The sequence below is a fragment of the Eschrichtius robustus genome, chromosome X (assembly GCF_028021215.1).
Source record: "Eschrichtius robustus isolate mEscRob2 chromosome X, mEscRob2.pri, whole genome shotgun sequence".
In the NCBI taxonomy this organism is placed as follows: domain Eukaryota; kingdom Metazoa; phylum Chordata; class Mammalia; order Artiodactyla; family Eschrichtiidae; genus Eschrichtius; species Eschrichtius robustus.
The window spans coordinates 50557840-50570464 of NC_090845.1; the positions used below are offsets into that span (position 1 = coordinate 50557840).

At 36.7% G+C, this 12625-nt stretch overlaps 1 protein-coding gene and 1 pseudogene across 1 annotated transcript; one reads left to right on the top strand and one right to left on the bottom strand.

Moving 5' to 3' along the window:
• The first annotated feature begins 2470 nt into the window (after positions 1-2470).
• LOC137756316 (paired-like homeodomain transcription factor LEUTX) lies at positions 2471-2929 on the top strand (annotated as a pseudogene).
• A 4709-nt stretch (positions 2930-7638) lies between these two features.
• Positions 7639-10165, bottom strand: LOC137757449 (putative G antigen family E member 3). The gene is made up of 4 exons (XM_068534139.1): positions 10091-10165; positions 9553-9661; positions 8632-8757; positions 7639-7661 (listed from the first exon to the last, which is right to left on the bottom strand). The coding sequence occupies exons 1-4, from the start codon at positions 10163-10165 to the stop codon at positions 7639-7641; spliced, it is 333 nt and encodes a 110-aa protein (XP_068390240.1).
• Positions 10166-12625: the final 2460 nt, after the last annotated feature.

Consider the following 12625-nt stretch of genomic DNA (forward strand, 5'->3'; position numbering starts at 1 on the left):
ACCTCTTTAGCTAAATTGTTCCCAGGTATTTTATTCTTTTTGATATGATTGTAAAAGGGCTGGTTTCCTTAATTTCACTTACCGATAGTTGGTTGTTAGTGTTTAGCAACACAACAGATATCTGTATATTAATTTTGTATCCAGCAACTTTACTGTATTCACTGATGATTTCTAGTAGTTTTTTGGTTGTGTCTTTAGGAGTTTCTATGTTTAGTATCATGTCTTATGCAAACAGTAACTGTTTTACTTCTTCATTTCAAATTTGCATTCATTGTATTTCTATTTCTTTTTTGTGGTCTGACTGCTGAGGCTGGGACTTCCAATACTGTGTTGAATAAAAGTGGTGAGAGTTGGCATCCTTGTCTTGTTTTTGATCGTAGAGCTTTTCACCATTAAGTATGATGTTAGCTGTGGGTTTGTTATATATGGCCATTATTATGCTAAGGCATATTCCTTCCATAACGACTTTGTTAAGAGTTTGTATTATAAAATTCTGAATTTTGTCAAAAGATTTTTCTGCATCTATTCAGATGTTCATATGATTTTTATTCTTCAATTTTTTAATGTGGTATATCACATTGATTGATTCACAGATATTGAACCATCTTTGCAACATGGGGATAAATCCCACTTGATCATGGTGTATGACCCTTTTAATACATTGTTGAATTACAATCCCTAATATTTTGTTGATGATTCTTGTGTCTATGTTTATTAGTGATATTGACCTGTAATTTAGTTTTTTTGGTGTATCTTTGTCTGGTTTTGGTATCTGGGTTATGCTGTCCACATAGTTTGGAAGTGTTTCTTCCTCTGCAATTTTTTAGAATAGATTAAGAAGGATAGGTGTTAACTCTTCTGTAAACTTTTAGTAGAATTCACTGTGAACCCATCTGTTCCTGGACTTTTGCTTGTTGGGAGTTTTTATTTTTGGTTTATTTGTTTTATTTTGTTTTTTATGGTTGATTTTCATTTCAGGTAATTGATCTGCTCATATTTTCTATTTCTTCCTGATTCTGTCTCGGGAGATTTTTCATTCCTAGGAATTTCCCATTTCTTCTACATTGTCCATTTTATTGTCATATAATTGTTCATAGTATTTTCTTATGATTCTTTAAATTTCTGTGCTTGTAACCTCATTTTTCATTTCTGATTATATTAACTTGGGCCCTCTCTCTTTTTTTCTTGATGAGTCTGGCTAAAGATTTATCAATTTCGTTTATCTTTTCAAAGAACCAGCTCTTAGTTTCATTGATCTTTTTATCATTATTTAGTCTTTGTTTTTTTATATCTGCTCTGATCTTTATAATTTCTTTTCTTCTACTAACTTTGCATTTTGTTTGTCTGCTTCTTCTAGTTTATTTAGGTATACGGTTAGGTTGTTTATTTGAGATTCATTTTTGTTTCCTGAGGTAGGCTTGTATCATTTTTTTTTCAGGGTGGCTCTGCAAGCACCAAGAGTGCAGTGAGACACTGTGCAACCCTGCCATGCAGGCAGGCCAGGGGCAGCAACATGGGGCCACGGCAACAGTGTGCATGGGGTGGTGGCCTGCCTGGGGCAGTGGGCACTGCACCCTCAGGCTGCTCCACCCACTGGTCAGAACCTCCAGCCCACCTGCCCTCCCCTGCACCACACCAACCCAGCTTGTTTTGTTATAACATCCCTCTTAGAACTGCTTTTGTTGCATCCAGTAGATTTTGGATCATTGGGTTTTTTTGTTTTTATTTGTCTCTAGGTATTGTTTTTTAATTTCTTCTTTGATTGATGAACTGATCCATTGGTTGTTTAGGTGCATATGTTTTAGCCTCTTTGTGTTTGTGTTTTTGCAGGGTTTTTTTTTTTTTTTGTAGTTAATTTCTGGTCTCATAGCTTTGTAGTCAAGAAAGCTGCTTGGTATGATTTCAAATCTTAAATTTACAGACACTTGTTTTATAGCCTAGCATGTGATCTGTCCCAGAGAGTGTTCCATGTGCACTTGAAAAGAGTGTGTATTCTGGTGCTTTTAGATGAAATATTCTGTATATATCTATTAAGATCATAAGTTCTAATGTGACAGTTAAGGCCAATGTTTCCTCATTGACTTTCTGTCTGGATGATGTAGCTATTGACATAGGTGGGGTGTTAAAGACACCTATTATTGTTGTGTTATTGTCAATTTCTCTTTTTATATCTATTAACATTTGCTTTATGTAATTAGTTGCTCCTATGTTGGGTGCATATATATTTACAATTGTTATATCTTATTCTTGGATTGATCCCTTGATCATTAGGTAATGTCCTTCTTTGTCTCTTGTTACAGTCTTTATTTTAAAGTCTATTTGTCTGATATAATTATTGCTACCCCAGCTTTCCTCTCATTTCTATTTGCAGGGGACATTTTTTTCCATCCCCTTTCTTCAGTTTGTGTGTCTTTAGATGCTTAAATTTGATGAGTCAGTAGTAAAGGTGTGGTTCAAGAACTGTCACATCATGCGGAGAAAGCAGCAATGGAATACTAAGCAATGGCTGTTACCAGTACCACCAAACCAGACTGTTTCAGTAAAGGAGGAAGAGACTCCCCAATCCAAAACTGCTGCAAACACTTGCCCTGCAAGTCCTGGAATTTCAGGTGCCTATGTCCCTGACTGACCTGAGCTTCCTGGTTAGAGCAACCTGGAGGGTTTGATGCCTCTCTTTGGAATTAATCATGGGACTCTCAGACAGTCTCATTATGCCCAGCAGACACATCTCTGAGTGTGTGAGGGGGTGGGTTTCTGGTCCTCCTGAGGTCTTTATTCCGGTGACATAGATTGATTTGTGTAATTATATCCCTTAGCCAGAGAAGATGATCTCAGTAGCCTAGATATATATCTCTTCCTCAAGGGGCTTCTGTTGAGGGGGGCTGACAAATTTTCAGTATGGCTTCTGACCCAACCACACAGCTCCTGATTAAAGCCTGAGCAGCAGAAAAATACCTCTAATCACTGTCAATGGGTAGACTCAAACATAGATAGATCAGACCTCATGGGTTTATCTTTTTCTGTAAGAAGAAAATCTCCACCTTTCCTCATTGCCCATGTTTTCCATCTTCCCTTTGAGTGCTTCCTCACACAAATTTCTGAATCAAACACAGTCATCAGGTGATTTTGGAAGAATAGCAGTAATCAGTCAGTTTTTCCTAACTTTCAACTTTCCCCAAATTGAGCTTAGTTCATTGAAAGCACTCCAACCAAAGTCAGTACAAGTTAAGAATGCCTGTTCCCTATGGGCATTTTTTGCCTTTAAAAAAAAATTTAGATTGTTCACAAGGCAGGGTTTATAAACCCATGGGCAACATACAACTCCTGTGCTCTGTAAACCCTTCCATTAAGGGGGAAAAATGTGTTTCCAAGATTTTGCCATAACTTTGGTATCGACAAGGACAGCTTAATTCATTAATTTATATATTTATAGTTTAGCTATAAATTAAGAAAATGTAATAAAGTAGATTTTTAAAAATTCTTAGGAATCAGGTGGCTAATAAAAAATATTCAGTGGAAGACTTGGAAAAACCAAGTCGAGAAAATCATGCATGGAGTTGAATAAAGAGACAAAAGGAGTGAAACTTTTTAATGTCTTTATAAGACTTTAATGTCTTATAGATTTAGATTAAGGATATTTCCAAATACTGAGAATGGAGAAAGAGGTAGCAGAAGTTATCAAAGAATAAAACGCAAGAATGCCCCTAAAAATGTAGGGCATGATTACTGAGTCTAAGTGAATAAAGGCTCAGACAAAGGTGTATTACTGTAAACTTTCAGATACCAAGAATAAATAAATAGTAATTCCTAAAAAAACCACAAGACTAACAACCCAATAAAACATGTCCAAGGCATTTGAGCAGACAAGAATATATATATATTGCAAATAAATGTATGAAAATGTGTTCAAATGTTGAGATGCACATTAAAACTCCAAGGAGATATCCCTACACACCTACTGGTATGGCTAAAATTGAAGACTGATCACACCAACTGTTCACAAGGGTATGGAGCAACTGGAACCCTCATTTACTACTGGTCAGGATGCAATATTGTACAATCAACTTTGAAAACTTTTTCAGCAGTTTGGCAATAAAGTTTTGTAAGAATAAACTACAGATGAATTAAAGAAAAATAATTTATGGGAAAAGCAGAGCAAGGAAAACTACACATGATGAATGTGAATTAAAACAGAAGACAATATTAAGAGCAAATAGATGGTTATAATGAGAAGTGCACATGGGTTCCAATATCAGTATATTGAAAACTGTCTGCTCTACTGGTTAGAGACTTGACCTTGAAAAACTTACTTATCTTCTCTGATCTTTAGTCGTGTATAAATTTGAGATACTTGAATGGACAGATTTATATTTTTTAATGAAAAGGAGGCGGATGGATAAAGATTAAAATTTGTTTATGGTGAAGCAGTACTTAGAACACATGCATCATCCCCTGGGAGAAACCATATTTGACCACCTGGATTACAGGGCCCTTCACTATGTTCTGCACATCCCCTGTTTCACCCCTGCCATAGCTTTCATCACACATGTTTTCTCATTGTTTTTTGGATGGTTTTCTGATCATTAGACTTTGAGCTCTTTCTTTGAGAACTCATATCCAGAATGAACCGTTTTTAAGTTCTTAGAGCCTGCCTAGCTTAGAGCCCAGAGGCTGATTCCCAGCAGGTGATTAGAGATTATTTTTGTCTGCATGTTTATGACACATGCAACTCACTTAACCAAGTATAACCATGATAACAACAGCAGTCTACTGAAAATAATACTTTGCAAGTGAGATATCATAGGAAATCTCTCTTCCAATCTTCTGTTTGAAAGGTTTGTGGCCTTCATTACACACTGTCCAGAAGTGTCCAGTAGAAGAATATTCCATACCTTTATGTTCGTAATGAATCTTGGACACTTTGCTCAGATCAGCCCTCAGTTAAGGACTGTGTTAGCTAATTCACTGATTTTCCTCTGTGCAAAGGGACTGAAAACACTCCTGGCCATCAACAAATACTTTTTGAATGACCACGACACTGCTAATCTGGTTATTTTAGTATTTAAGTGTGAGGCTTAAATGCCAATCAGCCTTGTATCAGCAGAGTCAAGTATGTGAACCCAGTGATCAGTGGACATGGGAAATCCAGTGGACCTATTTTCACTCTCATAATTAGTCTTTTCTGCTTGGCTAACTCTTGATTCTAGGCTACCCCATTCACTGTTTTTATTGTTGTTTTGTGGGTCCCTTACCTGTGTTCCTTCTTTACTCTCGAAGTGTTTTTCTATTTATGTGCCTGTTTCTCCAACTAGAGTGTGCTATCCCTCATGGCAAGTACTGTGTGACATTGGTCTTTTCATTTCCAGCATTCCAGATACTTTCTGAAACATGGAGGCATTAATTCATGTTTAATTAATTAATCTTTTATAATGACTCTGGTAGGAAAAGAATCTTCTCTGTTTTGGAGTCATTATTGTATGTTATGTTTGTTGGCACCATACATATGTGACCTCTTGTTTTGTGCCAGACACTGTAGGGCAGTGGCTCTGCCTTGGTGCTCTGGTGACCTTGCATGTCCCCACTTAGGCCATGGACGCAAGACTATACTGCAGGCTGACCTGAATCTGGCAGAACACCTTGTGATTCCTCTGGGAGCAAGGAGAGATAAGCAGCCTGGTGGGAGTTGCCACTAGGCAGTCTCTCACCTGCTTCCCTATCCTGCTGGAGGCTGACATAAGGTCCTTATTCATCCATCTCCCTCTTTTCAGTTGAGTACAGCATGTTCCTCCTTGCTCCACCTTAGAGTACAGCTATGGTCTACAGAACTGCTCAGTGCCTTAGGGTACAGCTGTGGGCTCCTCACCAGCACAGAGACCCACCACCTGTGATATCTATCACTGAGCATCTCCGATTCTGCATCATGCTGTGGGACTAGGAACATCATAAGGAGTTGACACAATGCTGATCTTGCTTTTGCTGCCATAAGAAACTTTTAAGATCTATTTGGGGTAGTTGTCTACTTACCAGTCAAATCAATGGACTTGTGGTAACTCAATCTAAAAACTTCAGTAGTGCACTTTATGGCCCTGTTAGCCACCACAGTGCTGTCTAGGGAATGCCTAACCACTTGACAGAGACTCTGGTATTGAGTTGTGTGGAGCACAAATTTAAGCCCATAGCAGGACTTTAAGGCAGCCTTTTCCAGGCCTCTGTCATTTGTAAAACAACTTTAAAATTGATGCCATGTCTGATAACTACATAACTTATTTAAATCAAGTCAGTTTCTTAGCTCAAATTCATTTATAAAGTTAACCTCTTATCCCAACTTGAAATTCAAAAGCAATATCATTTGCTACAGATGTAATTGCAAAAAGTAAAAACATGAAAATTTAAACAAAAACACGGAATATAATTAATGGATCATATCCATTTGTACTGTAACTCCTCCTCTCTCTCCATATGTGTGTGTGTGTGTGTGTGTGTGTGTGTGAGAGCTCACTTTTTCTTCATAGCAGTACTTTACTGTAAATATTATATTATAATTTCTATTTTAGAAATAGATAAATACACCCAAAGAATTTAAGTATTTTCCATCATCACACAGCCAGTATGTCAGAGCCAGGATTGAAACCCATGACTATTTCATGCCATAGCCTTTATGGAGAAGAGTAGGTAGGACCCAAGTAATTTTCCCTCAGCAAGTCCCTCTGGTTCATTTCACTTTTTTTCTACCTAATCCTTTCAGCCAGTTCTACAACCTAGGAACCTCTCACATATTTTGTGGCAAATTAAGATACTCTAAATTTAGACTTATTTTTCAATTGGACCACAGATTTTCAGTCCTTTTTTGGATCAGGTAAATATTTTTAAACTTCTGTAAGAGGGAACAATAATTGCTGTTTATAATCCCCTGCCATTCCATAAGCAGAGTAGATTCTGAATGTAGTACTTTGTTGCAGAAGTGTTTTATTGAGGTGTAAGGGGCTCAGAGATGTAATGTAAAAACAATATAATTTATCACATTAACCAATTAATGGAGGAATAAGGTCCTATGATTTCAAGAGATGCACTGTAAGTGTTTGATGAAATTCTACATATATTCAAGTTTAGTATACTTAGCAAAACAGGAACAGAATGGAACTTCCTTATTTTGATAAAGTGTACCTATGAAAAAGTACAGTAAACATTATATTGAAATTTTCCATTTCTGATCAGGATAAAGACAGGGATATCCACTACTAAATAGTATTGGATGATCCTGTCCAATACCATAAATGAGAAAAGGAAATAAAAGGTATACTGTTTAAAATGGCAAAACCAGAACATTATTCAAAGATGATATGATTGTGTTATTTTTAAAATCCAAAAGGATCAAGAGGTAAACTTCTGGAATTAATAAGCATATTTAGCAAAGTTGCTGGAAAATATATCAGTTCACATTTTTTCTCTATATACAGTCCCAAATACTTAAAAACTTGCAAAAAAGATACAATTTTCAAAAACATCAAATACCTAGGAATAAATTTAATAAAATTATGCAAGAATTCTTTGAAGAAATTTGTAAAACTTTATTGAGAGATGGTTAACAGTCAAATTTCCAACATAGGGACAGCGTACTTGGCTTCAGTCTACCTTTGTTTAAATCCGTGGTTGTCCTTCACCTATAATAAAAAGAATATCGAGGCAGATTACTTTGCAGAACTTTATTTAGATGACTATAGCTATACAAAGGACACTACAGTTTCGATGGATTAAAGCCAGTCCCTAGGGGTGACCCTTTGGCTTACATCCAGTTAACCTCTGTATAGATATTGAAGGTAAACTTTTAGTCATATAAACAACAATTTTAATCACATCACTTTTTTAGTGCAATAAGGAGACAAAGAGACTGTTCCAGTTCAGTGCAAATTTAATCAAATTAAATTATTTAAAGGTAGGTATAGGTAGAAAGGGAAAAATAACATACTTTCAGTAATAATCCAACCAAACAAAAAACTAAGGAAAAATATGTTTTCAATGTTTTGACGTGAAATAATATTTTGAATATAAGATGTGCTTGGAACTACCTAAGCAAAGTAAACAGAAAGGCCATTATTGCAATTGTTTTGTCTCTATTGTGGAAAAATGCAAAAACGTTTCTTCGGGATAGTTTAGTCTTTATGTAGCTGTTTTAAGTAAGGTAAACATTTGTCCCCATTTTCACCCATACTCTTGTCTCTTTACACACTTAAAAGCATTTCCGTTTATACAAAAAAATTACATGTCCACACTAGTTTTAAACCATTACCACCATAGGTGACATCAAAATATAAACTGATGTTTATTATAATGTGTTATATGAAAAGCAGGCCTTTATAAAATATCTGAAAATTATTAGTTGTTGACTAAATGACTTATACTCAAAAGTGAGAAAATACTTTTGGATCTTATAACGCAATATAAATTTGACCCAATTTGTTCCCATCTTTGATGGCTTACTATGACAGTCACTGTGGTCTGAACTGCCTTTCTAATAAACTTTGTATGTGAAGTCTGTTATTAAAATAGCAGTAATGTTACCTCTATATTAAAAAATATATAATATTGTGGAAAATAGAAACCCCATAATTCGCATCTTAATGGATAACAAACCTGCTTCTGGCATTTTAATGGGCTCTAGACTTGGTAGAATCTCCTCCTTGACATCAGGACCATTCCCAGGCTCATCCACAGTCTTTAACAGAGCCAGTTCCTGTCGATCAGCTTCCATAGCAGGCCCTTAAAAATAAAAAGGTCATTATTTTAAGAAGTAAAACCATGAAATATGAATAAGGAAATAATAGTCATTCCCTCATCATTATGAAATAAAAGCCTATATGCTCGTATGGTAATAAACGTGATGCATAAGAATCCCAAGAGCATTAGCTTCAGGAGTCTGTTGCCAGAAAAAAGGAAAACAGGTTGTTCAAATATTACCCTTTCCTTCCTTACTCCAGGCTACCCCCAGAAAACTTAATTGTCCCTTTTGTACTTAGCTGTTATTGTACTTGTGTATAAATCAGTGGTTTGTTAGGGTCTTTCTGACTAGATTATAAGTTTCAGACAGAAATTAGGTCTCTCATTGGTACTGAGACTCCAAGCACTTAGTATATTACATGGCATGAGCAGGCACTAATAAATGTTGTGTGGGAAAAAGTCTTAAAAAAAAAAAGAAGATATCAGCAAAATGGCAGGTTAGGTAGTCCCAAACTCTCATTTTCCCATAGAAACAAAAAAAAAAAAAAACACACCCAGAAACTGTCTGAACAAACTATATAGGAGCTCTGGAAAGCACTCAAAGGTTAACATATGAAAGCTCAATAAAGAAAAAGCCACTTTCAGAATGTTAGGAAAGTTTTGTGACATTTTTACTTGTCTTCACTCCACATTTTCCCCAGAGTAGTAGCAAGAATTGTTTGAGATATTTTTCTAATGTTTCTTTCCTCTTGTTTCCGGTGTGTCATAATGCATAATGTACAAATACACCTCCACCACCCATAGACCCACAAGGACTCTTATTCCCTCTCTTTTCACCTTGAGCCACAGGTGCTCCTTCACCTTCAATGTCCTGAGCAGGTATAGTATCCTGATTCTCAGATGGTGGTTCCTCTAGTTGAGGTGGTTTATCACTGGGCTGCTGAGCCTAGGGGTGTGATTTTGTGCACAAATTTTAAAAATCAATAATTTATGAATGTATATAATACATACATATATTTAATCATAAGTCTAAATATATTTTCCAGCAGTAATATACACACATACACACACACACACACAATTTTTTCCTTAATAAAATTGTTAATCTTCTAGCAGACACTAGCTGTTTTAATCTACACTGGAATGGATGTGTGTAATCCATTATTGATAAGCATAGGGCAAAAGATAGGAAACTTAAGAGCACACCTATCCAGGCAACAAGAGAATGTAATCGTCCTGGGTCAATGTTTCTTTCATGAGATTCCATTACATTTTTTATCAGTATGGAAGACCATATGAGTGTATATATACTAGTTCAACAACAATAAATAAATAGATTCTGGTAATAGAAAACATCAAATGTTGAAGCACTCACAACCAGAGGCCCAACCACCTGGGAAGACTCTCTTCTTCCTGCAGATTTGGATCTTTTTCCTACATGCCCACTCATATTTCTCACTGAAAAATAAATATTATAATTTGAAAACTACATGTAAGAGGATAGCTATATATGAACACTATGGCAAAATGGTTATTTGTACTTTAATACCAAATAAGCCTTTGTTTATGTGTGTGAGCAACAAACAGGCGTAGAAATCACCTTAAGACACATGGTAAAAGAATGGGGGCTTTCCTAATGAGGTTTCATTTCACAACTGGACTCATCATGAAAACACTAGAGAATTAGAACTTGAGTGAATAATGGTTTTGCCATACCCCCATTTACTATGCACATGCCTGCAACCCCCAAATAAAGTTTTGTGGGAAAGCATAGACAGGTTCATTCTTTTGCATAATGTCTATGGCTGTTTTCTCAAAGAACGACTTGCCCACTTCTCCCTTGGCACCCTGTTCAGGGCACTACAAATCTCGGTATGCAGTCACAACCCCACAGTGGTCTGGCTTCTAGGCCTTTCCTTTACCGTCTGCCCTGCCTCCTGCCTGGGGCCCCACTGCAGACTCCGGATTCTGTGCTCTGTTGTCAGTTTCAGGGCCTCCAGGACCAAGATACCTCAAATAGCACCCCTAAGACTCACCCCTCCTTCATCTGACCCGCTGCCCTCAGCCGCCCACCACCCTCCCTCTCCCGCCACCAGTACGAGAGCCATGGCAGCCACGACACCTGTGAGGAGAAGGACGACGACCTCGAAGACCTTCCTCCACAGATGCTACAGATCACACCATTCAATTCGCTGGAAGCCCGTTGGCTTCCCCTCATACTCACCCCTAACTCCTGAGAGTACTGCTATGAGGATCTACTGGCTGAGTTTCACTGAGCGAGAACCTCTGCTGTCACAGCAATTGGCACAGAAGATGGACGGCAAGGCGCATGCGTGTCAACGGACTAGCTTGCGTCACAAACGACGTGCACAAAAACGTGCATGCATAGCAGTGGGCATGTGCAAAGAGTAGGTCTTGTGTGGCACAGCCTGAGGATTTCCCACTGCTGCAGAGAGAACTGGAAGTTCAAGCCCTCCTAAGGACCAAAATGGTCTTCAAAGAACTTTTGTTTTTCCTACCAACCTTTCTTCCATGTCCAGTAACTTTGGGGAAGATCAGCCCCAGGCTACTCTTAGAGAAGGATGTGCCTTAGAAAAATCCACCGTGATAGAAATAAATATTAAGGATTTTAATACCTCTTTTAGATATGCTTTATTCAACAGTTTCCTTTACTGCTTCTTGAGTTTTCTGTCATGCTTGCAATGAGCTTGCCCACTCCAACAGAATAGACACAATTAGTCTTTTTTTGTTGCATTATTGTGTATTCAAACCCTTGATTGACCTGGACAAAGTAGAGTTAGGGATTAACCATAATTTCTTGAACCCTCATTTCTCCCACAGATTTGAAATGGCTCTTTCATTATCGTCCACATTCCCGTTCATTCTGTAATTAACTCCTTTCAATTTTCTTCCATTTCACTCTTTGTCTATACTTGTACCACTACCATCCTATTTTAATGGCTATAGTTTAATTATATTTGAAACACGAATACTCCCTCTCATTACTTCCACTTCTCCTGGCTTTTCTACCACTCTTGTCTTTCAGATGAACATTATGATCATCTTATCCAAAATATTCCCGTTGAGATACTAACTGGTATTGTATATAACTTACAAGTTTATTTAGGGAAAAATGCCATTTTTTAAATGATTTTATATTAACCTCATAGAACAATTTTTTTAAATGAAGGATTTACAATATTACATTAGTTCCAGGTGTGCAATGTTGTGATTCAATATTTTTATAGATTATTTATGCTCCATTTAAAGTTATTACAAAATAATATCTATATTTCCCTGTGCTGTGCAATAGATCTATGCTGCTCACTTATTTTATAAAAGGTAGATTGTCTCTGAATTCCCCACTGTATTTTGCCCCTCCCCCTTCTCTCTCCTTATTGATAACCATTAGTTAGTTCTCTATATCTCTAAGTTGTTTCAGTTTCACATATACATTCATTTCTATTATCTTTTAGATTCCACATATAACAGATATCATGCTTACCTTTATCTGATTTATTTCACTAAGCATAATACTCTCTAGGTCCATCAACATTGCAGCAAATGGCAGTACTTCATTATTCTTTATGGCTGAGTAATATTCCATTGTATGTATTGATATATACCACATCTTCTTAATCCAATTGTCTGTTGATGGGCACTTGAGTTGCTTCCATGTCTTGGCTATTGTAAATAATGCTTCTATGAATATTAGGGTGCATGTATATTTCCAAATTACTGTTTTCATTTTTCTTCCAGTTATATACCCAGCAGTGGAATTGCTAGATCATATGGTAGTTCTATTTTTTGTTTTTTGAGGAACTTCCATAATGTTTTCCATAGTAGCTGCACCAATTTACATTCCAACCAAAGATATACTAGGGCTCTCTTTTCTCCACATCCTCACCAA